Source organism: Ochlerotatus camptorhynchus, unplaced genomic scaffold, assembly GCF_037179485.1.
Source record: "Ochlerotatus camptorhynchus isolate MF236.1 unplaced genomic scaffold, CSIRO-AGI_Acam_v1.1 ptg000196l, whole genome shotgun sequence".
Lineage (NCBI taxonomy): Eukaryota > Metazoa > Arthropoda > Insecta > Diptera > Culicidae > Ochlerotatus > Ochlerotatus camptorhynchus.
In genome coordinates this window covers 2,786,233-2,813,206 of record NW_027040686.1, presented here as the reverse complement: position 1 = coordinate 2,813,206, position 26,974 = coordinate 2,786,233, and the positions used below count along the sequence as shown (strand labels likewise).

General features: G+C 44.1%; 1 protein-coding gene across 5 annotated transcripts in view; it reads right to left on the bottom strand.

Moving 5' to 3' along the window:
• Positions 1 to 26,974, bottom strand: part of Rbp6 (RNA-binding protein 6) — a 1,960,266-nt gene that overhangs the window by 1,080,010 nt on the left and 853,282 nt on the right. For all 5 annotated transcript variants that reach the window (XM_065223773.1, XM_065223775.1, XM_065223776.1 and 2 more), the window contains 2 exons: positions 19,837 to 19,921; positions 18,174 to 18,215 (listed from right to left, as the gene is read on the bottom strand). In XM_065223773.1, coding sequence (XP_065079845.1) covers positions 18,174 to 18,215; positions 19,837 to 19,921 — 127 coding nt within the window. The remainder of the gene's footprint in view (positions 1 to 18,173; positions 18,216 to 19,836; positions 19,922 to 26,974) is intronic.

Sequence of the window (26,974 nt, the reverse complement as noted above, 5' to 3'; positions counted from 1 at the left end):
GTACGATCAATTTTGAGATACACTGTATAAGTAGTTGTAGAATTTATGAGACGATATGTTTTTCTTAATGAATAAAACAAAAAAATATTACTGTAATGACCCGATTTTGTCATTCCCTCCACGCATCAGACTTGTATATTTCAATAACTTCAAAGAACCGAAAAGAAATTCCAAAACTTTCTCATTAATCTTCAAGAAGGATGTTTATGCTAAATTAAAGTACAATAAGGTCGCTGAAAAAGTGCATGGGTTGCGGAAAATATTAGAAAATATTTTAAAAATTGGGGCTGACAAAATCGTGCTATTACTGTAACATAGATACATTTAAAATCAAGACCGTCTTCTAATAAAAACAGTTAACGGCACATTAGAGTCATTAGAGTGTAATTAAATGCATTAGCGAAGGCATGGACGGCAACCCATTCTGTCAATTACGGGCTGCGAGCAGGCATGGCAAATGATATACTTAACTTTTTTTTATAAACAGATTTCCGTAACATGATGAACAGATCTTTTGCTACAACTTTTGGGCAAGTTTCAAACTTGTATTTCTTATACATGGGGATCTAGAGCGGACAGAACTTGTTATTGTTTTTCAATTTACATTCACATTCACTGTAAAACAATGGTGGGTTCTGAACTTTCTGGTTCATGCATAAAAGATACAAATTTGAGTTACTTACAAAACTTGTAGGTAATCAAATTCCATATAAGCTTTATATACATCATTTTACGGAATTCTTAGGATGAAAAAAAAAAATAGAGACAAATGAATATAAATAAATGCACGAAATGAATGAACATTATTTTCCATGCCTGGCTGCGAGGTGTATGATGTTTTGTTGTCTAATCACTCTCTCAGATACGTAGAAGAAGAGTAGTTCGATACAGCTCTACGAAGTTCACTGAAGTTCGGTGAGCTTCCACAAAGTTAGCTGAACTTCTGAAACATTTTCTGCACTTCTAGAAAGTTTTCTGATATTTTGCAAAATTCCCTGAAGTTCCAGGAAGGTTCTTGTAGATCTACGAAATTCCTTGAAGTTTTTTAATGTTCTCTGAACTTCATGATATTCCCCGAACTCCTATGAAGTTTCCTGAAATTAAAGTATGTTTTCTTATCTTACCGGAACTTCTTTAAATACTCAAATTTATAAATCTAAACACTTTGGGAAGACATGTGAAGACATTTTGTCCATCGGAAGTCTCGATATGGGGTGATATATCTAATATGTTCCGCTCTATCTGGAGAGGAAGGTGTATGATTCAGTGACAAGCGATGCATTAGGTATAGGAAAAAGATTACGAAATATATATAAAAAAAAATCATCAATTGCCATGACATAATTAATTCGTGACTCTAAATAGAGATAACTTAGCTAAAGGTGCTGCGGAATTGCGACATGTATACTGATGTGCGAGGTTTTTACACGGACGTGAAAAAGGAGATTTCCTCCTCACTCAATTTGCCCAATCGGAAGAGGAATATATTTTAGGATGGCATCAACAATAAATGCTTCCAATGCAAGACGAAGGAGTACCGGATAAATTGTTGCATCAATCGGAAGACCCAGATGCAGCCAGTACAACAACAACAACAACACGACGGAGTACATAACTTAAATTCTCATGGGATGTCGAGATGATTTTAAAACAACTAATTACTGTCCACGTTCGTCGTTAAACTAGGAATGAATTATACTATCGTAAATCAGAACCTACAACCTTTGCCTTGTCCCTAAAACTGCTGAGTGTGCATCTAGCAACCACAATTGTCCGCCAGTCACGTAGTCCGTCTTGGTGGTGACATCCGATTCGTCCTGGTGGCCGTTGCTGACTTTCTATAATGCTGATTCCGTCATTCTGGTGCAAGCGCGTGGTGTTCCGCTGATGTCAAGTGTTGTTGCCGTGGTGAGTTCGTATGTAACTCGCATACAGGACAAATAATAACTACAACAGGACGTAGAACAGAGTGATACCTGCTCGTCAGGATAGCGGTTCGAACGCTGGTGTAGGGGCTAGAGGCGCATCGTTGGACATCAAAAATAAATCAACAAAGGAAGTGGTAAAGGTGATGCATGAATAGATGTTGCAAATGGTCGTGGATCATCGCAAAATTTACAATTAAATTTTCTTATTTCTCCTTATAAGTTCAGGTTAACCACTAGGACTTGGAACGAAAGAAACTTTCCAAAAAATATGTATTTGGAATTTTTTTTCATTGAACTTTCACCTTTATCCAGCTGACCATGATTGCATGAAAATTCCATGCGCGTGATCTTCTTCTTCTTCTTCTTCTTATTCTTCTTCTCCTTTTTTCTCTTATTCTTTTTTGCATTTAACACATATTGCTCATCACATATTACCCTATTACGTGCTCTTAACTTTGTGTTCTAGATGCATTTCCACAGTTATTAATTGAGAGCTTTCGTTGCCTGTACCATCTAAGGGAGCTGAGGGAGGCCGATGTGCATCGATCGGTAGTAAATAACCCATCCCGTAATTGATTCGTAATTGTTTAACTCAACTTCGGGTTGAACTACTTCTATAAAATCGCAATCGCACAATCCTCAAAAACTGATTTCAATCTGATTCAAATCAATGAGCTGTGCCAGCAACACGAGAATGTGACAGTACAGCTAACAACAGCTACCAACCGGCCACTTTTAGCAACTAATGCACTCTGCCGCTCTCCATGGAGCTCGGTGAGCTTAACCCATGAGTTTCAGCACATGCGATACGAATGAGGCACGTAGGACACAGGCACCTACGATCTGATAGAAAACGCGTCACTAGCATGTGGGATGGAAGCACGTGTACAGTAACTCTGCATGTGTCGAACCGTGTCGTCACCTATCCAGCAGACTACGTTGAATCCGGTGACGAAGGCTTTCCGCTGTGCAGTTGCAGTCGAAAAAAGCATAGAATTCATTGGAACGTGCAGATATGAACCGTATTGGATCGTGTAATCCGTAATTAGCTGCTCGGGGTCCGAGATGCAGGAAACTCCTCAATCGTAGAACTCGTTCAGGTACAAAGATTTCGAATTCAGCTAAAATCCCGGTAGGGTCGATTTCGCTTATCAGTACTTTTGCTGCAAAAACTGCCCGGTTAATCTTTTTCCTACGTTCAAAAGTTCAATACCCAGGTGTTGCCAACGACCTTCGTAGGGTGGAAAGTTCGTTGGAAAGTGGTTAAGAGCGAAATGAACGAAATCCTCGCTATCAAAACTGTTTCATATGGACACCATACTACTTCCTAATTCCAAGATCGATCGCGCTAGAGAACTGTATAGAGCTATCAAAAAGGTAGGATCCCTACACTCATCAGAGATCTTAAAGTTGAATCCGAGTTGTCTGTTCAAGTGTAATTTCAAAATTACTAACGTTGTCCATACGCTGCAGAGGTTGGTTATCGATCGTATAATTGAATGCAATAGGTTCTAGCTTGCGATGGAAAGTATTGATCTGGCATTTTTGAACACTCAACGTGAGAAAATTCCTAGAGCCACACTCTTCGAAACTATCGTACAGGTGTTGCAACCGCAGGCAATCAGTGAAGCATCGCACCACCGGCATCTTGACATCGTCTGCATAGAAAGAGCGGCAGCCAGTAGGAGGTATCAAACCGATTTCGTTAATGAATATTGCTGCCTTGAGGAACGCCTGAGTTGTTTGAAAAATATTCTGATTGATCAGATTTTCACACAAAGCTCTCGATTGGTAAGATGCGATTCAAACTAACGAGTGAGCCCTTGAGAGGCACCGAGCTTCACGTGTTTGGCAAGTAGAATGACATGATCAACCCAGTCAAAAGCAGCCTTGAGATCCATATTCCGTAGACTTAGGGAAACGAAAGAAACGAGGTTTGCTGAGACCGAACTTTTGGGGTGGAAACCATGTTGGTCAAGAGAAATGTAGATTCTACAGCTGATAAATAACGGGTCGTTGATGATTATCTCGAATACTTTCTAGCAAGCACAAAGTGAAGTAATTGCTCCGCAATTCTTACATTATTACATCTTATCTGACCTCAGAGAAATTTGGCACTAATGTGGTATTTCAGTCGGTAAATGCTGGGTAATGCGCAATACAGATCCCATTGAGATCACTAGCCTCTTCCCAGCAACTCCTAGCCCTACCTCCCCGTGGTACCGGCCGGGAACTGTGAGCAACCTTAGGGAAGATCGGGTAACCAGCCCCGGTGGGAACTTTGGTCATAGGCTGACAGGGAAGGGGGGGTTTGCTTCGGCAAGCCTGAGCGTCTGTTCTCCAGGAGGAGCGGCTCACAACAGCGCCTGTTCCCCATGTTAGGGGCGGCTGATCTACGGCCGAGTGCCAGTGAAGGACTCTAAGCACAACTGTGCACCCTGGTCCTCCGGAAAGTTAGGGGGTTGGTTGGTTGCCCTGCGAACCAGCCGTAAAAAAAGCATTGCAACGAACGAGCGACGAAATAGGACTTGCGATTGGAAACTCGGCACGTGGAACTGTCGATCCCTAAATTTCATCGGGAGCACCCGAATACTCGCCAATCTACTGAAGGACCGCGGATTCGGCATCGTAGCGCTGCAAGAGGTGTGTTGGATAGGATCCATGGTGCGAACGTTTAGAGGTAATCATACCATCTACCAGAGTTGTGGCAACACACGCGAGCTGGGCACAGCTTTCATCGTGATGGGCGAAATGCAGAAGCGCGTGATCGGTTGGTGGCCGATCGATGAAAGAATGTGCAGGTTGAGGATCAAGGGCCGATTCTTCAACTTTAGTATAGTCAACGTGTACAGTAGACTGATGCAAAATTTGAAATTTTTGCTACACAGTGCTCAAACGGTTCCAAATTTGGCCCTGATTAGCCTCCCAAAATTTGAACTCATTTAGAGAGAAACTGACTTGGCACAAACCATTAGAAGTTTATATGGGAATTACTATAGAAAAACCATCATTTCGGTTCATATCTATCTCAAAATTCACCAGTTCACTCTACTTTAGAAAATGATAGCTGAGCTTGTTGAAAATTTTCTCAGCTTCAACTTTGTACAAGACCAGATTTTGATCAAATGTAAGGAACAAAAGTTATTAATGATTCAAGTCACTGATGTCTTATGATTATGCTCAATCAACTGTTCATCAGGCAACATTGGTGTTTCTGATGAGAAGAATAGAGCACAAATATCAACGCTACTATAGCACACTGCAGAAAACAGTGTTGCCTACAATACAGTTGCTTATTCTTGCCATAAGAATATCAATCTCTTAAACAATTAATAACTATTTAATTTGACGTTTGGCTAAAAACGATTTTCTGCAAAGTTGTAGCTGATAAAAATTCCCATAAGAAAAGCAATAACATTTGTTAACAGTACAGAATGTAAAAAGGCTAAAAGACAATGAACAAAAAGTTTTGTTTTTCCATAGTAATTTCCATATAAACTTCAAATGGTTTGTGCCAAGTCAGTCTCTTATCAAATGAGTTTTAACTTTCGGAGGCTAATCAGGACCCCATTTGAAGCCGTTTGAACACTGTGGAGCGAAAATTTCAAATTTTGCATCAGTCTAGTATACAGCCCTCACTCCGGAAGCGCTGATGATGACAAGGACGCATTTTACGCGCAGCTCGACCGCGAGTACGATCGCTGCCTAAGCCACGACGTCAAGATCATCATAGGAGACCTAAACGCTCAGGTAGCCTACGTCTCATCGATTTCGCCGCCTCCAAGAACATGGCCATACGTAGGACCTTCTTCCAACACAGCCTCCCCTATCGTTACACCTGGAGATCACCACAGCAGACGGAATCGCAAATCGACCACGTTCTGATTGATGGACGGTACTTCTTCGACATTATCGACGTCCGTGGCGCTAACATCGACTCTGGTGATGGTCAAACTGCGCCCAAAACTTTCCGTCATCAACAATGTACGGTACCGACGCCCGACACGGTACAACCTAGAGCGACTGAAGCAACCGGATGTCACCTTAGCATACGCGCAGAATCTCGAGCAGCGTTGCCAGAGGAGGGCGAGCTTGATGTGCCCCCTCTAGAGGACTGCTGGAGTACAGTAAAAGCAGTCATCACCGACGCAGCCGAGAGCACCATTGGGTACGTGGAAAGAAGTCGACGGAATGAATGGTTCGACGAGGAGTGCAGAGCGATTTTGGAGAAGAAGAACGCAGCGCGGGCGGTAATGCTGCAGCATGGAACCCGACAGAACGTGGAACGGTATAAACAGAAGCGGAATCTTTCGGGAGAAAAAACGCCGCCTGTAAGAAGCGGACTGCGAGGAAATGGAACTGCTGTACCGTTCTCAAGAAACACGGAAGTACTACCAGAAGCTCAACGCATCCCGCAACGGCTTCGAGCCGCGAGCCGAAATGTGCACGTGAGGTGATTCAAAGGTGGAAGCAGCACTTCGATGCGCACCTGAATGGCGAGGAGAACGTAGGCACAGGAGACCAGCGCAATGGAAGAAACGACTACGTCAGTGCAGCAAAGGACGGAACTGACCCAACTCCCACGCTGAGGGAAGTTAAGGATGCCATTCAGCAGCTCAAAAACAACAAAGCAGTTGGTAAGGATGGTATCGCAGCCGAACTCATCAAGATGGGCCCAGAAAAGTTGGCCACCTGCCTGCACCGGATGATAGTCAGGATCTGGGAAACAAAACAGCTACCGGAGGAGTGGAAGGAGGGGGTAATCTACCCCATTCACAAGAAAGGCGACCATTTGGAATGTGAGAATTTCAAAGCGATCACCATTTTGAATGCCGCCTACAAAGTGCTATCCCAGATCATCTTCCGTCGTCTATCACCTAAAATGACCGAGTTCGTGGGAAGTTATCAAGCCGGTTTCATCGACGGCCGATCGACAACGGACCAAATCTTCACCGTACGGCAAATCCTCCAGAAATGCCATGAATACCAGGTCCCAACGCATCATTTGTTCATTGACTTCAAGACGGCATACGACAGTATCGACCGCACAGAGCTATGGAAAATCATGGACGAGAACGGCTTTCCTGAGAAGCTGATCAGACTGATCAAAGCAACGATGGACGGTGTGCAAAACTGCGTAAGGGTTTCGGGTGAACTATCCAGTTCATTCGAATCTCGCCGGGGACTGCGACAAGGTGACGGACTCTCATGCCTACTCTTCAACATCGCTCTAGAAGGTGTAATGCGACGAGCCGGGCTCAACAGCCGGGGTACGATTTTCACGAAATCCGGTCAATTTGTGTGCTTTGCGGACGACATGGACATTATCGCAAGAACATTTGGAACGGTGGCAGAACTATACACCCGCCTGAAACACGAAGCAGCAAAGGTCGGACTGGTGGTGAGTGCGTCAAAAACAAAGTACATGCTAGTAGGCGGAACCGAACATGACAGGATTCGTCTAGGAAGTAATGTCACGATAGACGGGGATACTTTCGAGGTAGTGGAGGAATTCGTTTACCTTGGATCCTTACTGACGGCTGACAACAATGTGAGTCATGAAATACGAAGGCGCATCATCAGTGGAAGTCGTGCCTACTACGGGCTCCAGAAGAAACTACGGTCAAAAAAGATTCACCCCCGCACCAAATGTACCATGTACAGAACGCTAATAAGACCGGTGGTCCTCTATGGACACGAGACATGGACTATGCTCGAGGAGGACCTGCAAGCACTTGGAGTTTTCGAGCGACGTGTGCTAAGGACGATCTTCGGCGGTGTGCAGGAGAACGGTGAGTGGCGGTGAAGAATGAACCACGAGCTCGCTGCACTCTACGGTGAACCCAGCATCCAGAAGGTGGCCAAAGCCGGAACGATGCAGTGGGCAGGGCATGTTGCAAGAATGCCGGACAACAACTCTGCAAAGTTGGTGTTCGCTACTGATCCAGTTGGCACAAGAAGGCGTGGAGCGCAGAGAGCTCGATGGGCGGACCAGGTAGAGAGAGCAGGGGAGTCACATACCGAGAACAGCTTCGCAATCTTGGGATAGTATTTTGGTGGTAACTGACACAGTTACATAGTTTGGATTTTCACCGATTTTCATGGATATCCATAGCTATATAATAGAGGAAAAAGGATCGAATCCCAACACCAAATTAATAAATATCTTTGTCAGGGTGGATTGAATGTAGATATCTTTAGACTAATTTAGATTTAAATGAAATTTTGTTATGCGACAACGATATAAAATCCGTTTTGACCATCAAATTTAAACAATGAATTTATGACAAGGCTCGGGCAGCTTAGTGGTTACCGTTTTTGCTTAATGAGCAGAAGGTCGGTAGTTCAATCTCAGGCCCTATGCCTTATGCTATTCCTGATCTAAAAATAACATAACTATGGATATGCAGAGGTATACTCGGTCTCTAGTAACAACGATTGTCGAACTATAATTATCCTTCTCCTCCCCGTGGCAAGCGTCTGTACTGATCTATAAATAGCATGAATCAGTGAATTTGTGTATATTCAAGATGGAAATCTAATGCCAAGTTCCATCAATGTAATTCCCTGTGCAATTTCACTAGTTCTGAGCAGTAACGAAGAAGCAACTACGACGTGCACGGTCTTTCATAACAAAATAACATCGATTCAAACCACGAATTTAATCTTCTTCCGTAGATTATATTGCAAAACATTCACAAGAAGATCAATCATAGATTCAAACGAATTCAAAAAAGAAAAAAAGAAAAGTTTCTTCGCCTTACTCACAGTAAACACAAACCGCCAACCGCTGGAAACCCGCGTCAAAACATTCAGTAAATAGAAATTAATAGAGCCGGCTATCTAAATAAATTAGACACTCTTCAAAACCGACCTCATCAATCATAATCAACACCGACTGGCAGGGGAGGGGGGGGGGGGGGGTAGGTGGCAGAAGGCGGGAAAGCAAGACGATAAACTTCCTCCCGGAGCCAAAAACGGAAGGACATCGCCGCTGGCACGTGGCACGGTATGGAAAGGCTTGGAAAAACTCACGAAATGTGAGTGTCATTTATTTCAATTACCAATTCGTGGAAATAGATGCCTTCCTATGGTAGCTAGCTTTGCTCCTGTTGATGGTGGCGTGGGAGGTTGATAAAGATTGACAAATTAATTAGTGCATACACTGACTTAGTTCACTTTTCTAACCTTCTAATAATGGAGGAAACAAAGGAACAGATACCGGGTAGCAGTTTCTACCTTGAAAGTTGAGCACTTGTGGATGACACGGAGTGAGTAGGGTTTTTGGTCACTGACCAAGTAATTTAGCTCCGTTCGGTTCTTCAAACTTCTTTCCCGCTTGAAGCGGAATGTTCAAAGTGTCATCCACGGATTAATCAATCATCAACTTCTTCGCTGTCTGTGCGGTCATCTCACATGGCTCGGTGAAACCAAGCGTTACATGGGGCTCAAAAGCACGGAAAATTATTAATCAATTTCCGCCAGCCCATCTCGCCCAAATTTTGACGAGTGCGGAGATAGCGGCGAAATCAGATACACCAAAGCAGGATCTGGCTCGAGAATTATTTTTTTCATAAAGACACATTTTTTTTCGAGATTGGGGGTGGGGGTTTAATGGGAGACCTTTCTGTTTGTGACGTGGAGGGGTACAACCCGAATGGAAATGTCTTCCAGAAGAATTCCTCGTGAACTTATCTCTTAATCATCGATAACGTTCAATGGCATCAACGATTCATACATTGCACAAGATTTAATTTACTCAGAATATGCCTTCAGTGACATTATTTGAAAGAATTTTTTCTCGGGTTCCCAATCCGTATCATCGCAAAAGTTTTTCCTCAAGAACACGGTAAACCACAAGCTACAACTTTGGCCACTGACAATGACGCCAAAAACGACGACGACGCCGGCGAGATCCGTCGGGAAGGGAAATGGTTAATAAATTGCTGCCAATAACCGTAACCAATAAGGACCTCGAGAAGCGAAGAAGTGGACTTCTTCTTCCTGTCTCGGAACGATAGCCCTCATATCGGTGTTTGCGTGATCGACCATCGGTCGGTGGTGACCATGAGGCGAAAACAATTGGAATATGATATTTTGATGATATGTTATCATCGTTTTTCAATTTTCCATCAACCCCCGCCGTCCCGTTTGTGTGCTATACCGGAATCAGATAGGGATGTTAGCCTATTGGAATGCCGTCATGCATCACCTTTGGACATGTATGAGGTAGGCAGGAAGAATGAGAATGGCCAAGATCGTCCTCTACGCCGAAATATGGCACCAACTACAAGAGCCCGGACCGTTCGTTCTGCTTATCATGGAAAGGAGAAAAGATTTCCAGGTGAGTGATTTTTCATTCTTGTGGCCAAGTCGTCATTAGGGGGCAAGATTGGTGCTCGAGGCTTTCGAAAGGATGCTGCTGGCTAGTTGAACCGGCTAGGATAACGTTTTCGATGGAAATATGATACTTGAATGGGTGAAAGGCGAAATGAGAATGTTCTCATTAAGCTGTGTCGGAAAATTGTCGAATAATTGTGCCGAAAAGAGGCGCAATATATGTTTACTGGGAGGAAGAATGTTACAGGAATTCTAACCCTCTTAAATGGGATAAACGCTTTGTTCGTTTGTTAGCTCTTGCTAATGATTTGAAGTAGTTCAATAAGATATGAAAATATTATAAAATTTGTTGGAAATTTCATTAGTTTTGAGATGCATCAGTGCAACGAATGCTAATGATATTTAATAAATTAATAATTTATAAATAATAAAGGATAAATAACAATCTTTTCAAGTGGCTATAGTTATAATTGCTTACGAGTAAATTAATCCTCAACCACTTTGATAATTCGTGTATTTCAAAAATTATAACAGTGGTTGAGGATTAATTTTCTCTTTAGCGATTAACGGGTGTCCACTAAAAAATGAAAATGATTCCAATACTTTTCTAACAGAACAAAAACGTTCGCACATAAATGACACCTTAGGTGAATGAATGCTTACACCCTCCAGAAAGTTGCGATACTCTTTATTTCACTCTAACATGTTCAGTCGTGCTCAGCATGCCGTCGAAACAGGAAGAACTGCGCGCGCGGATCGTACAATTCTTTCAAGCGAACGAAGATCGTGGAAAAAAGTACACGGTTGGCCATTTAAAGAGGGAAGAGAGGTAGCGACCGTCCAACGAAGATAATGAATAAGAAGACGCTCCACTTGCTGCACAACATAAGCCAGAAAGTTCCGTCGTTCGAAGTCACACATCTGCAAGACTCCAAGGAAGGAGGGAATAGTGTGTAGAGAGAAAACCAGATCCTCAGAGTACACCAACCCGGGGGCAACTTGACAACTCCAGTATATTGCCAGTGTAACCAGTGTGCACTTTTGGATGGTTTCAGTCTGTATGGTTTAACGCAAATTAATTCTGTACTAAACAGAAACTCTCAGCTGCTTGATCTTGTGCTGGCGAACGAAGCTGCGCAACTAGAGTGCAGTGTCGCTGAGGCATCCGAGCCTCTGATACATCTAGATACCGATCATCCAGCGTTGGAAGCTTTCATCAATCGATCAGCTCCTGTTCTGTATGAAGACACCGTTGATGTACAAAGTCTGAACTTTCGTAGAACTGACTTAAATCACTCGCTGGCTCCGTGCTGAGTACCAATGCTACCGCCAGGAAGGCAGCTCCCATACCTGGACCCTTGAGGGGTGTGAACTTGTTCGCCTCCTCGTGGTGCACCCTGGAAACGATGGACCACCAGTGCTGCGGTACTGATCCAGTCGGCTAATCGAACAACAAGCGACGGGATGCGCCGGACGGCACCTTGTGATCGATGTCAGTAAGATCGCAAGTATGTTTACTGACACACTGGCTGTATATAGGAAACCGAGCGGAAACTTCTCACAAACCACGCTACGGGCTGGCGGCCACGGTATTTTATCCTCTTAGTACAGTCGGGTGGAACCGACCGAAACGACGTTTGAGCTAATGCCTTGTCCGTCTCCGTCCCATAAAACCCTGGCAGGCCTTAGAATACGTTCCTTCTGCGCCACCCAGTTGGAAGACTGCGGTGGGAATAGGTTCGGTTGTTTTATTCCCGTCTTACGCGATCCGGCTCTGAACATAACGCCCCATGAAGGTCTATGTCAACCCTCGTCATGGACCTCACTGCTTGCTTAGGCACCCATGGGGATCAATCAGCGACTATTCCAGTTGCACGGTAGGATAGCGGTCTAAGGGGGACCCAATAGTCGGGATGATGGATCATCATCAAAAAACCTCCAAAACTCAAACCCCAAGAGAACAAGTCGCCGAGGAGGCGACCGCGAATCCGTTCGCGAAGGGTGGTCTTACGAGATCTCCCCCACCCAGTGACTCGATCAAGGACACCAAGCGGCCAAAACCTCTGCTGGACCCGGAGCCAACCGATGAGACCGGCGGACAGCCAGAGGAACAACCCATGGATGGGCCCAGGCTAATAAAAGCCATAAATGGCTTTGGGGCCCTCCCTAGGATATTGGCTATCGCGGGTCAGCTCGATGCGATCATCGAATTCACCAGCACGCGGAACAATATCGCAAAGGACCTCAAGCAGCCCTTGCGACAGCTCCGTGCAACGGTGGATGAGGCCCATGACGACCACAAGCGGCTAGAAAAGCGACTGTAAGTCGCCGAGAAGGCGGAGAAGAAGGAACCGAAGTCTACCCAGACGGACACCTTCAACTTCGCAGGCAACAGCACAATGGCCAGCGAGGCCCTAAACTTTGCCGTGACACAAGGGCATAAGCGCGACCGGACCTCACCAGTAAAGGGTATGGCACGCTCCAAGAGACGGAAAGTCTCAGCCCAGGTAGAGTGTGTGGCTGTGTGCATGAGAGTGTGCATGAGCCGCAGAAGAGGCCCAGAATAGGAATGCAAGCGATTGAGAAAGGTGTTTCAAAGCAGGGTAACAAAAAGGGTGCTCCTCCGAAGCCCCCGAAACCCCCGAAACCCCTGGATAAAACTGCCCTTAAGAGCAGCAATGCCCGGAATAGACACAGGACGATGGGCGAGGCTCTCATCATCAAGACGGAAGCGTCAAAATACGTGGAAGTCGATTGAAGGGTTTAACGGCTCTTTCAGTCTTTTTACTGCAGCAAAAACGTTGTATTGCTTCAAGGAGAGTTGAAGCAATACAACGTTTTTGCTGCAGTAAAAAGACTGAAAGAGCCGTTAAACCCTTCAATCAATCCCTATAACACACCTGTCGCAAGCTCTCAAACTTTCGTACGTGGAAGTCTTGAGGAAGATGAGAGCTGACGAGCGTCTTGTGGATATGGGCAACAGCGCGAGGAGCATCAGGTGCACTCGTACTGGCGAGATGCTCCTGGTGTTAAAGCGTGGCGCTAGGGACCAAGGACCAACCTTCCATAAACTGGCAAACGAGGTCGTTGGAAAAGGAGTGCAGGTAAGATCGCTAGGCTCATCGATCACCATCCAAGTTAAGGACTTGGATAAAGTGACAAAGGCGACCGAACTGGCCAAGGCGCTCAGAGAGCAGTGCCAAATCGAGGTACCGCCAACAGCGGTTACCTTGAGGAAGGGACTGTTCTCCACCCAGGTGGCTACCGTCAAGCTCCCGGCAGTTGATACCAGAAAGGCGGCAGCCACAGGGAGGGTACGAGTGGGCTGGTCGGTTTGCCCGGTGAGCATCCCCCGACCGGTTACGGCTTGCTTTAGGTGCTTCGGTCAGGGCCGTGACTGTAAGAACACCGACAGGAGCAAGCTTTGCAGATGGTGCGGCTCGGAGAGCCATAAGGCGCGAGGTTGTTGGGGAGCGGATATCGCAATCATCTTCGACCCGTACCGCGTCCCAACCGGCAACGGGAATTGGGCCACGGACGTGTCGGGGATGGCGGCGATATGCACGATGGGGAGCTTCCCCATTCAGGAGGTAGTCGTGCCCAACTCGAGCGAGGGGTTCGTGATCGCCAGGGTTAATGAAGTATACTTATGTAGCTGTTATGCTCCGCCGTCTATCGAGCAGTTCTCGCAGATGGTGCACAGACTAACTGCGGTACTTGTCGGCCTAAGACCGGTGGTTATTGCGGGAGACTTTAACGCATGGGCGGTGGAGTGGGCCAGCCACCACACCAACCAGAGAGGATGCATCCTACTGGAGGCAATGGCCAAACTGGACGTTGTACTATCCAACACCGGCTCGGTCAGTACCTACAGAAGGAATGGTGCAGAATCCGTCATCGACGTGACATACTGCAGCCCGAGTTTGGAGGGCAACCTACACTGGAGGGTCGATGAGGGTTACACCCATAGTGACCATCAGGCGATTCGGTACAGTGTGGGACAGGTGAGAGGCGAGTGACAGGAGGAAATCCTTCCTGCGCTCGAGGCTGGCGGACGTCTGAGCACTGAGCCGGGAGCGATAACCCCGGATCTGACGGGGGAAGAACTGGTAGCAGCGCTGACAAGGGCATGCGATACAACCATGCCTAGGAGAGCCTATCCCAGGCATGGCCATAGACCGGTGTACTGGTGGAGCGAGTCGATCGCTATCCTCAGGGCGTCTTGCCTCCAGGCGAGAAGGAGGATGCAACGAGCTGGTACGACTGAATCTCGGGAGGAACGCCGTGTCGCTCTTCGAGCGGCTAAAGCAGCCCTCAATTAAGAGATCGCCAGACGCAAGCGTGCGTGCTTTGACAGCTTATGCCAAAGCGCCAACACGAACCCATGGGGGGATGCCTACAAAGTGGTTATGGCAAAGACCCGCGGCGTGACGGCACCCCCGGAGAGATCACCAGCGGTACTGGCTCCGATCGTTGGGTTCCTGTTCCCGCGTAGGGACGTAGACTCCTGGCCGCGGATCCCAGTGACGAACAGTGAACTTGGCGGTATTGCCAAGTCGCGGGTGGTTGGCAAGGCCCCGGGCCCTGATGGGATCCCGGTTGTGGCTCTGAGGGCGGCCGTTGCGGAAAATCCAGACATATTCCGTTCTGTTTTTCAGACCTGTCTGGACGTAGGCATCTTCCCAGATGCGTGGAAGCGGCAGAGGCTGGTGCTGCTCCTGAAGCCAGGAAAACCCGCTGGGGATCCGTCAGCATACAGGCCCATTTGTTTGCTGGACACCACTGGGAAACTGCTTGAGGGGGTCATCCTCAACAGGTTGTCGGCCTACACCGAAGGCCAAGCAGCCAGTACGGGTTCCGTAAGGGCAGATCCACGGTGGATGCCATCCGTGACGTCATCCAGACGGCAGAGGTGGTCCACCGGAAACGAAGGGGCCTTCGTTACTGCGCGGTGCTAACCTTAGATGTGAAGAACGCGTTCAACAGCGCATGTTAAGGGGCGATAGCCCGCTCGCTACACCAGCTCCAAATTCCCGGAGGGCTGTATAAGATTCTGGAAAGCTACTTCCAGAATCATGTGTTGACGTACAACACAGAAGATGGCGAAAAATGCGTTAGAGTCACTGCAGGAGTGCCACAAGGCTCCATCCTGGGCCCGGTGTTATGGAACGTCATGTACGATGGACTGTTGAGGATAAAATTCCCGGTAGGCGTGAAAATTGTAGGTTTTGCCGACGATGTCACGCTGGTAGTCTACGGGGAATCCCTCGAGGAGGTAGAGCTGACAGTGGCTCACTGCTCAAGCTTGTGGAGGAATAGATGAGATCCAGGAAACTGGAACTTGCCCATCACAAGACGGAAGTGGTCGTAGTCAACAATCGCATGTCAGTACAGCATGCGACGTTGACAGTCGGCGGAAGCACAATTAGGTCTGTGCGCTCTCTGAAACTCTTGGGGGTTATGCTCGATGATAAGCTCAGCTTCGGCTGCCTCGTCGAGTACGCTTGCAAGAGAGCGTCTATGGCTGTGGGAGCATTATCTCGTATGATGTCAAACAGCTCGGCAGTGAATGCCAGTAAGCGCAGGCTCCTCGCTGGGGTCGTAGTATCTATCCTCAGATACTGGATACTGCTGTACTGGATATTGACTGCCACAGGCAGAAATTAGAGAGTACACACAGGCTAATGTGCTTAAGGGTGGCCAGTGCATACCGCACTATCTCGAGAGAGGCCGTCTGTGTCATAGCAGGGATGATGCCAATCAGCCTTATCATTAAGGAGGATGTGGCGTGTTATGACGCGAGGACCGTTCGAGGGGTGCGCAACAACGCGCGAGTTGTGTCGACCGCGAGATGGCAATCGGAGTGGGAAAACTCCACAAAGGGGAGCTGGACTTACCGCCTGATACCTTCCGTATCAAGCTGGTTCAACAGGCGCCATGGGGAAGTAAACTTCCACCTGACACAGTTTCTGTCAGGCCATGGCTGCTTTAGGAGCTACCTGCATAGGTTCGGACATGCAAGATGACGAAAACTGTACGCATTGTGACAACCTTTTTTTTTTTCCTCTGTTCGGGACCTAACACTACTGCGACCAGTAAATTGATCTATTGTAGTATATCCCGTGTTCTTAGTTTAGTGCATGTCGTATTACTCCATCACTATTGAGAAAAGATGAAGTATTCGATTTTTTTACAGTTGCCACTCTTACATTTATCGCAAGGATCCGACTCTAATTGAAAGGTCCCGCTATTTATACCCTTCGGAGTGTTGAAACACCCTCCAAAGGCGCGCCCCTTTGTCAGTCAAAATTGGATTCCTTAGCAACAAAATTAAGGTATGACACCGATACGACCAAGCATCAGAACCCTATTCTTAACCACTTCAAACTAGGGAACAATGAATAGAAGATTAGGAATCACATAGATGAAGACAACTAACAAATTTTTTCCTTGTTTCAAGATCATCCTCGGTAGACAAAGCCGAGTCTTGTCACTATCAAAAAGGCATAAAAAGTAACAAGGACTAAGATGTGTTCCTTGGATTACTGAAAAATCCTGTTCCCCTAGTTTGAAGTAGTCTGTACTAGGAATCGGTGGTAGATCTTACATCCCGTAACGTACCACGAAAAGGTGATCTACCCACGTTACGAGGCGTGACAACCTTACAGCAGAAACTCTTTCCCACGAATTTTGCGCTTGTGCTCGCGTCGGCCCGGCTTGGACGGTTCTTCAGCAGAGAATAGCAGGCATCTTGGGTGGATGGAGGCGCTGAATTGAACTTTTATCTTCATGTGGAGAATTGACGGTAAACCAAAAAAAAAATTTTTTTTTTGTATAATAAACTGTCAAATAAAACTACACTTTTACAAAAAAAGGAAAGACAATGGGCTACCTGTATGGGTGTAAGATTCACTACCGGGTAGCTGGTTGGCCGGTTTTATTTGGCGTACAAAATACAACCACTTTCTTCTTCTTCGCATTTCAAGCTAATTGCTTATCGCATATTACCTTATTGCGTGCTCTCAACTTAGTATTCTAGATGCATTTCCACAGTTATTAATTGAGAGCTTCCGAAGCTTGTACCAATTGTGTGGCAAGTACAATCACACTCTATGCCCAGGGAAGTCGAGAAATTTTCTAACCTGAAAAATTCCTAGACCGGACCGGAAATCAAACCCAGCCACCTCCAGCATGGTCTTGCTTTGTAGCTGCGCCTTTACCGGCCCCACAACCACGCATTCTGTTTAGCTGATTGAGACCGAAACAAGAGTTCTCATCGGCGAATGCTAGGACGGTTTTTAAGAGGGCCGACCAACGAAGATTCAAATGTTTACTCAGCACCTTGGTAAATTTCAGGAATACACTTCCCATCTGTTAATTGGTTTCAAAGCAGCGTGTGATTCGATGAAGAGCATTGAGCGTGATTGACGTTTCTGCTCGATGGGATGAAAATACGCACATATGTCGAAGTAGATCTTTGCCCTACTCTCCTAACTTTGAACAGCACTTATGAACCATATTTGTCATCTGATGAGGATATTAACACTGATAAACACGTCGTCAACCCGATTGAAAGTAACTATATCGTTCTCCCGCTCTTCCTTATGCCTTAGTTTGGAAAGATTTTCACGTAGTAATTCTAGTTTGTTCCAGCTCAAAAAGGCTTAAAACATCCCTTACATGATCCCTTTGGCTTTGCAAAAATTCCGTTTTTTGCTGATCAATTGAAATCACTAATATCTTTATTGCTTAAAAATATTCATGGTAACATAGCATATAAAAATCACATAATTCAGACAGACGTACATTGCGTACATTAAATTCAAAAGTATTTGTTTTTATATATAGCCTAATATAATCGTCATCTTTCATAAATCAAAATTCTGATAGCATAGTTCCACTTACCTTTGGATGTGCTCTCCTAGGAAATGCTACTTTGGGGTCGATCTGCGATAAAACAAAGGAAAGGAAATGTTCGTCAAAAATACAGTAAATTAAACAAAATTCAGTCAACCACACATGAATTCCATAGTCGCCGCCGCAGGCAAGAGGAAAACGGACATTATTACCAGCAACCGAAGTCACACTTTCCACTTCACAAGCAAATCCCCTCTCACAAAACACTGGCAAACAACCCAAGTCAAGTGCAGGACAAATAAAGCAACCGTGAAAAATGGTGTCGACGAGATTAATTGAAAACACGCGCCAGGCAATCTTCCCCTCGGCAAGGATCCCGTCTGCTAGAGTAGCGAGTACCTAGCGTCCTTCTCCCCCATTCCTAACCATGTAGGACAAATAGGCATTAGCCGATAAATGGTCCCGCTTCCGTTGCGTGCATTGTGCAGAAGAAATCCTCCGAGTCATCTGATTAGGTTGTTTCGCTCTTCTCCGTCGTCGAACTCGGCGAGGGGGACAAGGCCCATAAATCAATCGAAAAGGTACAACTTGTTTACGACAATGCAATGTCGTATGGGTAGCAAAAAAGTAAATCGTCATCGTGCATTAAAAATGCATCGAAATGCGAAGGGTGTCGACAGGCGGTCGATTTAGGCACAGCACTTGAAACGAAACCCCATGTCATCAATCGTCACACGTGTCAGACGAGATCTGACACAATCTTTTATGCTCTCTACGATACCTGCCGGTTCTGCCATTTCACACAAATAATAAAAGAGTGTAGCGTCGCAATGGCTTGGTCGTTCCAACAATGAGATGGGGTTCAAGGTGTGTGAAGGTAGAGAAATGGGACCTATTCAAAAAAAAAATGAACACAGGGCAGGACAGTTTCCAGCCGGTATGGTGTTGTGTAAGCACGATTCTTGACTCTTCAAAGGTTGCCTCATTGTTGGTCCAGAAGTGAAATTAAAATGAATAATAGAAATATATTGCCTCTCCGGAGACGATTCAGGAAGAGTTATGCTTCGGCTCCGAGATGACCGGGGTCCAGCGGTCGTTTGCCAACGTTTGTCACCATTTTCCTTCAACAAAAATTGGACATTCATTCAAAGTCATGTAGAATATTTCAATCAGTGCGAGAGGCCGCAAATTTAAAGCTTTCGATCAGGCAGTGAGTACCGAACTGTGTGGTTGTCAAACGTTCGTTATTTGTACGCTTTGCTTGAAAATTGCACGCTACTACCCATCAACTTTTCAACGTCTGTTAGTTTTTCGCAATCGTCTCTGAAAAGAAACCGTGTAACCTTTTATTTATCACGATCCATCACATACATATTTATTGTCACTACGTGAAAGCTAACAGGACGTTTGCTTAACTTCTTTCCACGATGGAGGTTTTTATTTATTTGTCGGGCAGTTGTGCCAACAAAATCCCTGGGTGACAGTGATGGCAAAATCGTGACGTAATTTAAAACAAATAAAATTTGATTATTATTCCTACGCACCCATGTGGAACGCAGTGACGTTCTCAGCAGCTGCCTAAGTCAACACTGAATAAAAGATGAATCTTGGCTGGACCAAGGGATTAACTTTTTACCGACCGGCGATTTGAAATTCATGCGTGTGTGTGTGTGTTTCTGTTTGCGTTGCTTTCATTGGGCTCAAATCTTACCTTTTTACCATCTAATTCGTGTGTACCATGTGCTAATACTTTGTCTACGCTGGCGGGGTCGCCGAATGTGATGAAGCCAAACCCTCTGAAAGTAGAACGGAAGTGGGGAGATGAGGTTAGATAAGTTGATGTAAAAAGCATTTTGTTCGGAACAAAAGCTCTGCATTGCTTTTTTTAAATTGAGGATCCCCACCAGTTGAATAAATATATTAGTAACATTCATGATACAGCGTTAATATAATGTTTACTTCTTAGACATGTTCTTGACAGCATCTTCAAACTGGTTCAAAAGACTAAACATTAAATTAACACTGAACATCGAGTACAGTAATTGAGTAAAAATCCATTATTATCGAAAAAATTGTTCCGGTATCAACAAACAGTTACTATTTGATAATTCTAACAGCTGGCCTTTTAAAACGAATTCTTCAATTTTTTTCAAGTTGCGACCGGTAAAAAGAAGTTTAAATGCCCTGAGAAGCACAAAATTTTAAGATTTTTGAGCACCGTTTTTCTCATTCTAGGTTCAAGCTTATTTTGAAGCTGAATAACCCAACAAACAATTTGTGTTGATAAAAGGGTTAAATAAGCCATCTTTTATCAGAAGAAGCATATTTTTGCCTGAATAAGCTCTTATTCTACTTCCAATGTTTTGATCAGCTTTTATCAACGATCAATTTACCAACGTTCCGTATCATGGGTTCCACTCGCGAAAAAAAATCGAAGTTCTAGAAAGTAAAAAACTACGAGGGACAGCCCTATGGGGTTGTCCGCAATGGTGACGTAGGACTACGTGGTCTTATATAATAAATCTTAGTTGTTAACTGCAGCAGGAGCTTGTGTAGGAATTGGAATTTGAGCGGGGTGCTCTCCGTTTATACTCTTTAGTATGACGCGCTTGACATAGATGACTCACAGCAACTCACGAAGAGCTACTGATTCCGATCAATAGCGGTGCGGCTTCTAACTCCTACTATGGATGCTCATGTGGGCTGAAGCTCGTTGCTTGCAGGCAACCATTCGTTGTGTACTGGAGAACAATGTTCAACACCACGCGCCGAAAGCACTGCTGCTGCTAATGCCGACGATCAGACACCACCACACACGGTGATTGGAACTGAATCCGATCAGCGGTTGAGGTCAGCCTTGAAAAGCACCGTTTAGTGAGACCGAATGGAATTCAACTTTAAAATCTGTGTTAGGGAAATCGCTTTTCACAGGCAATTGGTGATAATTTTAATTATCATAATTTTTCAATATTTGTTAAAAAATTTTGAAAGACGATAAAGTTTAAAATTTAACAGATGTGTAGAAATATTTCTGATCTGTTGGTGATAAAATATTTGAAATTGATCCAAGGGCAGCTGAGTTATTAACGATCAAAATCTTTCATAATTTTGTTACATGTTCCATCTTTGGTTTTCACAAAGTGTACCCCCATATAGAAATCACAGACGTAGTCCTACGTCAAAAATAATCTTGGATTGCACAGCTTTTGTCCGGAAAATTCATCTCACTTTTGAGTAAATCCACTTTTGATGAAATTAAGTCAACTCGACTTTATTTTGAGACTGATGTTTAAAAAAGAGTTGCTGCCGATGAAAACGTTTATTTTTCGCAACCCATGCAGGCTAATGGCAGTTCTTGAGCAAATGCACCTTCTGAAAAATAAATGTAAATTTCTGCGATATACAGCGCACACGCTATTATTTTCCACGACATTTGATGTAAATTTAAGTGAATATCGCATTAATCTACCATATTGTATACAAGCTTGTAAGCAATTTCAATGTTTTTGCCAACTGTAGCTCAATATTAAACAAGAGGAGATTTAACGTGACTGTTAAAATTCAGATTTTTTTTTCTGACTACTAAAAACTTAATATGTTTGCAAATTTTCAGCTGCATTCATACTGCCGACAACGCGCTTTGGAACCGCTCCATACAAAGCTGGACAAAAATATAAGGATGGTTGAAATATCATCCGGTGGTGGGGTGCTTAATCCGATTTTTGCATCATAAACACCCTAACCTATGGATACAACTGACTAGGGTGGTTCCAAAAATTATTATCTGTGAAAAAATGCTTCTTTATCCGGTTTATCTTATTATTTACTTCTAATATTTGTTTAAACGAAATATTGTTTAAACAAGTTATTTAAGGTACCTAAACTATACATTTGGTTCACCTTTTACGTAGAGAAATTTCCCTTTATTTAGTTGAATAAATTTACATTTTGACTTTGACGGTTTTAATAGTTTACTGACGATTGTAAAAACATGATGAAGTGAGAGTTTTTTTTTTCAAATCAGGGTGGTATTTAAATTAATTTTGATACCCAGAGTGGTTCTCGAATATAACATTTTCGTTGCACTTTGATAAAAAGACTGAAATCTATTTTCGTTCATTTTATTATTTAATCACTGTCATCATCTTCCATCTTCTGGTAAATCGTGCTTTCGTTCCGTTTTCTTTCAATACCCTGAAATTATGGAATCAAACGAAACTAGTAAGTCGTTAAATACATTTTCCAAATGTGCCACCCGGGAACACTTACGGGCATGATCCTTTCTCAACCGGCGTATCTCCTTATTCATGTGTTCCTGTGCTTTTTTCAGACAATCGGAAGCATAGGTTTATCGATGATTTCATGCCCAGAACTTTATCCAGTTTTGTTGGCAATCGGTACCATCCAGAGTTGCGACCTATCACAATCACGATCGTCAAACAGCTGATGGTAGAAACGCTTGGTACATTCCTATCAATGTGCTTGTCGAAGCACTCTCCATGGCCATCCATCAAGTTGACGAAAGAAGTAAAAAGCAACTGGTGAATGTCGTCTTCTGTTGTGATCTATCACCGATCTGGTCATTCCCGACAATCACAACATTCATTTGTGCTTGTTTTGAAGCAGTTGCTGCTTTGCTTGCTTATGTGAGTGTGTTGGTGAGTGTGCCCAACAGCTTCCGTTTAATGTTGCCTACTTTGTTTGGAACTCACACAGTCGCGCCTGCCGAGACGAACTTGGAATGCGTAGGCATTGTTTTCATTTTCGTCTGTCGTTTCGCTTTTTCTCATGATCGTATTGCAGAAGTCTTCACTGTTTTCGTTGTGTGCTTTTCATCATCAGCAGCGAGTGTAACGTTTTGCTTGTGAGCAGCGACCATTACTGGTGATTGTTGTTTGCCATGGCTCCACCTCTCACTGCTTGACAAAACTTTTTGTCAGCGAAAGTCGGTTCATGCGTAGACGAGTGTCAAGTGAGTGTCATGATAACTGTGCTGTTTCGTAGGCAAAGCTTTCGAATTTGTTCTTGTCGATTTCTTCACAGGATGAGATGGAAATTAATGCTGTTTGCAACCGTTTTACCAATTCTTCGTCGATACCTGTAATAGCTGCGGAAATATCAGCGCTCGCAAAAAACCTACGAGCAGTGTTGCCATCATTGCTGTTTCCACAACTCTCTTGTCAAGAAACTCTTGCTGAATGCGCAACTTTGTTGCTGTGAATTCAGCCTCATGTCCGGATGGGATTCCATCGCTTGTCCTCAAATACTACGCGGATACACTTGCAACACCATTAGCAAGAGTATTCAACCTATCTTTGGCTACTGGTGTATTCCCAAACTGCTGGAAGCAGTCGTATGTTTTCCCAGTTTTCTAGAAAGGCTGCAAGCGGATTGATTCGAACTATCGGGGCACATCTAAGCTGTTTGAGGTAATCGTTCTGCATAAGCTGGTTCAAAACTACGCACACTACATTTCGGTTGATCAGCACATATTTATGCCTAACCGTTCGACGACAACTAATTTGACTTCGTTCGTGATCCGCCAAATATAAAATGGTCAACAAGTAGACGCTTTTTACACAGACTTATCCGTGGCGTTTGATAAAATGAATCATCAAATCGCAGTGGCTAAATTCGACAAGCTGGGAATGAACAGTAACTTGCTTTCCTGGCTTCGATCCTACCTAACCGGTCGAAGTATGTCCGTAAAATTGGAGACCACGTTTCGCCCTCCTTTCCGGTTTGGTCCGGTGTTCCCCAAGGAAGTCACTTGGGGCCGTTTCTATTCTTGCTGTATCTAGAAATGCCTAAAACTCTCGTATGCCGATAACCTGAAGCTTTACTACATGATTAAGCAACCACAAGACGCGTTTTTTCTGCTACAACAACTGGAAGCCTTCGCTGAATGGTGCCATATTAATCGCATGTCGCTGAACGTGTCCAAATGTTCGGTTATTTCATTTGGCCGCAAGCAATCACTCTTCCATTTTAGCTATGCTTTGGGAGGCGTGAATCTACAACGTGATTCGACAGTCAAGGATCTGGGGATTCTGGTTGATACAAAATTAACCTTCAAGGATCACGTCGCGTACGTTGCGTCTAAAGCCTCATCGCAACTAGGATTTTTATTGCGCTTTGCAAATAAAAGTTCAAGGACGTTTACTGCCTAAAAGCTTTATACTGCTCAATTGTGCGCCCTATCTTGAAGTATTCGTATATCATCTGGTCTCCTTATTACCAGAATGAAATTCAACGCATCGAAGCTGTTCAGCTGTTCAGCTGTTCAGCTCTACGTCATCTTAGGTGGAGAGATCCATTCAACCTGCCCAGTTATGAAAGCCGTTGTCTACTTATAAATCTGGAATTACTAGAAGCAAGACGCAACGTGGCAAAAACGTGCTTTGTTGGGGATCTTTTGCAAGGCAACATTGACAGTCCTACGCTTCTTAGTCTCTTGTACATCAACACACGTCGTCGCAATCTTCGGTCGCACTCGTTTATCACCATCCCTCCGGCAAGGACTAATTATGGCTTACACGAACCTTTGCGAAGCATGTCCCGTGTATTCAACCGGTGTTATTATGTGTACGATTTCAACGTGTCACGAGAAACAAATAAGCGTAGTTTTAAACGAGTTTTATGTTAATTTATGTTATTCGTTAGTTTTGTATTTAGTTGTAGAACAAGTGTCATTGGGGTAAACATTTTACCTGTTGACTAATAAACAATAAAGACAATAAAGATAAACCAATGCCCCTCATGCCTATATGCAATATGTAGCATGCATTCAAACGTTCGGATCCAGCAAAGAAGTGAACTTATGTCATACTGGAGCAAATCTACTGGAACTTTTCTGGTCTTCATGTTATGAATGCCGTTAAATGCCGCCAAGGTTGATGAAGGTCCCGGGTTGTCCCATATTATAACATCCCCTGAAGCAAATCTTGGAGGTACAATGGATGTTAAAAATGCAGACTATCGATTGAATCGGAATAAGAGAATTTTTGTTTATAAGAATTCCGGATGTTTCATCGCACTTGAGAATCAAAAGAATTCCCTTTTGCTACCAACGCACTCACATTTTCCTCAAAACGTTTTAAAAACCTTGAAGATGTTTTCCAGGAGAGCTTGAAGCTGAACTTGGCAACAAACTTCGAAAGATACAACTGAAGAGATTGGTGGATAACATTTAGCCTTTTCTGCTTGTATACGTTCATACGACGGATGGATAGATTTTACCGGTTCTCTGACCAAATTACAGCTTCGTTTATTCACCATACCTTGCGTCCATAAAAATAGCCAGTGCTTTTTTTTTTCTTTGATTTTTTTTCCGTCGATCTTGTTTTCCGTGTTGAGCACCAATGCTACCGGCACCAGGAAGGCAGCTCCCACACCTGGAACCTACCTATCGACTCATCAACTCATGAACCGGGGACCAACGGCTTTACTTCCCTTCCAAAGGAAGGCGTGATCAGAGATGTTATGCCTCCGAACATCCCGACGGCGCCGACTGGGATTGAACCCAGGCCTGCTGGGGTGAGAGGTAATCACGCTTACCACTACACCACCGGCGCCGCTAATAGCCAGTGCTTGCTTGCTATAAATAGTTGGAACACAGTCCTCTTAAAGTCATTTTCGCAGCAAAAAGTAGCTCACCTGAACTATTGCTCCTGCACAGAAGTTCGGTCTACCGGCGTTTGTTACGATCACAACTTTCGTCGAACTCTTTTGCTGGCCGTTCTCGTTTGTTGGTGATACCGGATGAAGAAGATGGTCCTTGGAAAACTACAATGTCTTCGAGCCAGTCATTATTGACTAGCATGAATCGGTCCAATTTGCGTTGACTTTTCTGCCAGTGACGCTGGCTTTCACGCCAGAACAGGTTGATTGTAGCTTCAACATCGCAATTCACCCGATCACGAATGAACTTCTCGATCGTCTTCCGTTTTTCTACACTATATGCTATTTTGTACGTAGATTCCAAGATTTTTTTCTTTTTAAGGAAATTTCTAAATGTTGGAAAATACAAATGGTTAACAAAACATAACTTCATTGCATAAAATAACTCACCCAAAGATTTGAAACCCATTTCAGCCAGATGAAACTTGAACATTGATTAAAGCAACTGGAGAGCATTTAAATTCGGAGAAACACTACTGAATGAGTTTGTTGTCAAACTATAAATGAACGTCAGACAGCTGTTATGCTTACTCTGAATACAATGGTTTGCCCACTCTATCGATGCTTAACTGGGGAACGACAACATAAATTCTTTTATTTTGCGGAAATCAACACAACGGCAGAGCGCAATGTGGTTTTAAATAAAAATGATAGATAAATAGATTTCTTGCAAAATTGACATACCATATCAACTTCATAAAAAAAAAAAAAATACGAAATGCTAGATGCTTAATTTTTTTATTCGATTTACCTCAACATTTAGTACCTGCAAGTTCAAACATAGTAGAATAATGGAAAAAATATAAAAAGTATGAAAACTCAAAGTTGATTTTATGATTATTGTCCGGCCCGGCCCCACTGTGCAACGCTCTGATTAGACAACAAAACCTAGCTCAAAAGCTCCTCCCCTAATCCTATCTTTCGACAATGTACCCCTCTAACCTCGGGTAAACCGCGAGTATTCGGCCCAACTCCTACTAGACGTAACCGTAAGTGAATTTTGTTACAAGCAATGAAGAATGAAAGTAAATTTGGACGCATTCAAGCGATCATAAATCAAGAATTAAACAACAGACACGGTTGATCAAAACGTCAAACAAAAGGGTATTTACTGAGATTTCAAACGATATATAAAAAGTTATTACATTTCACCGTTTCGAACGAACTGT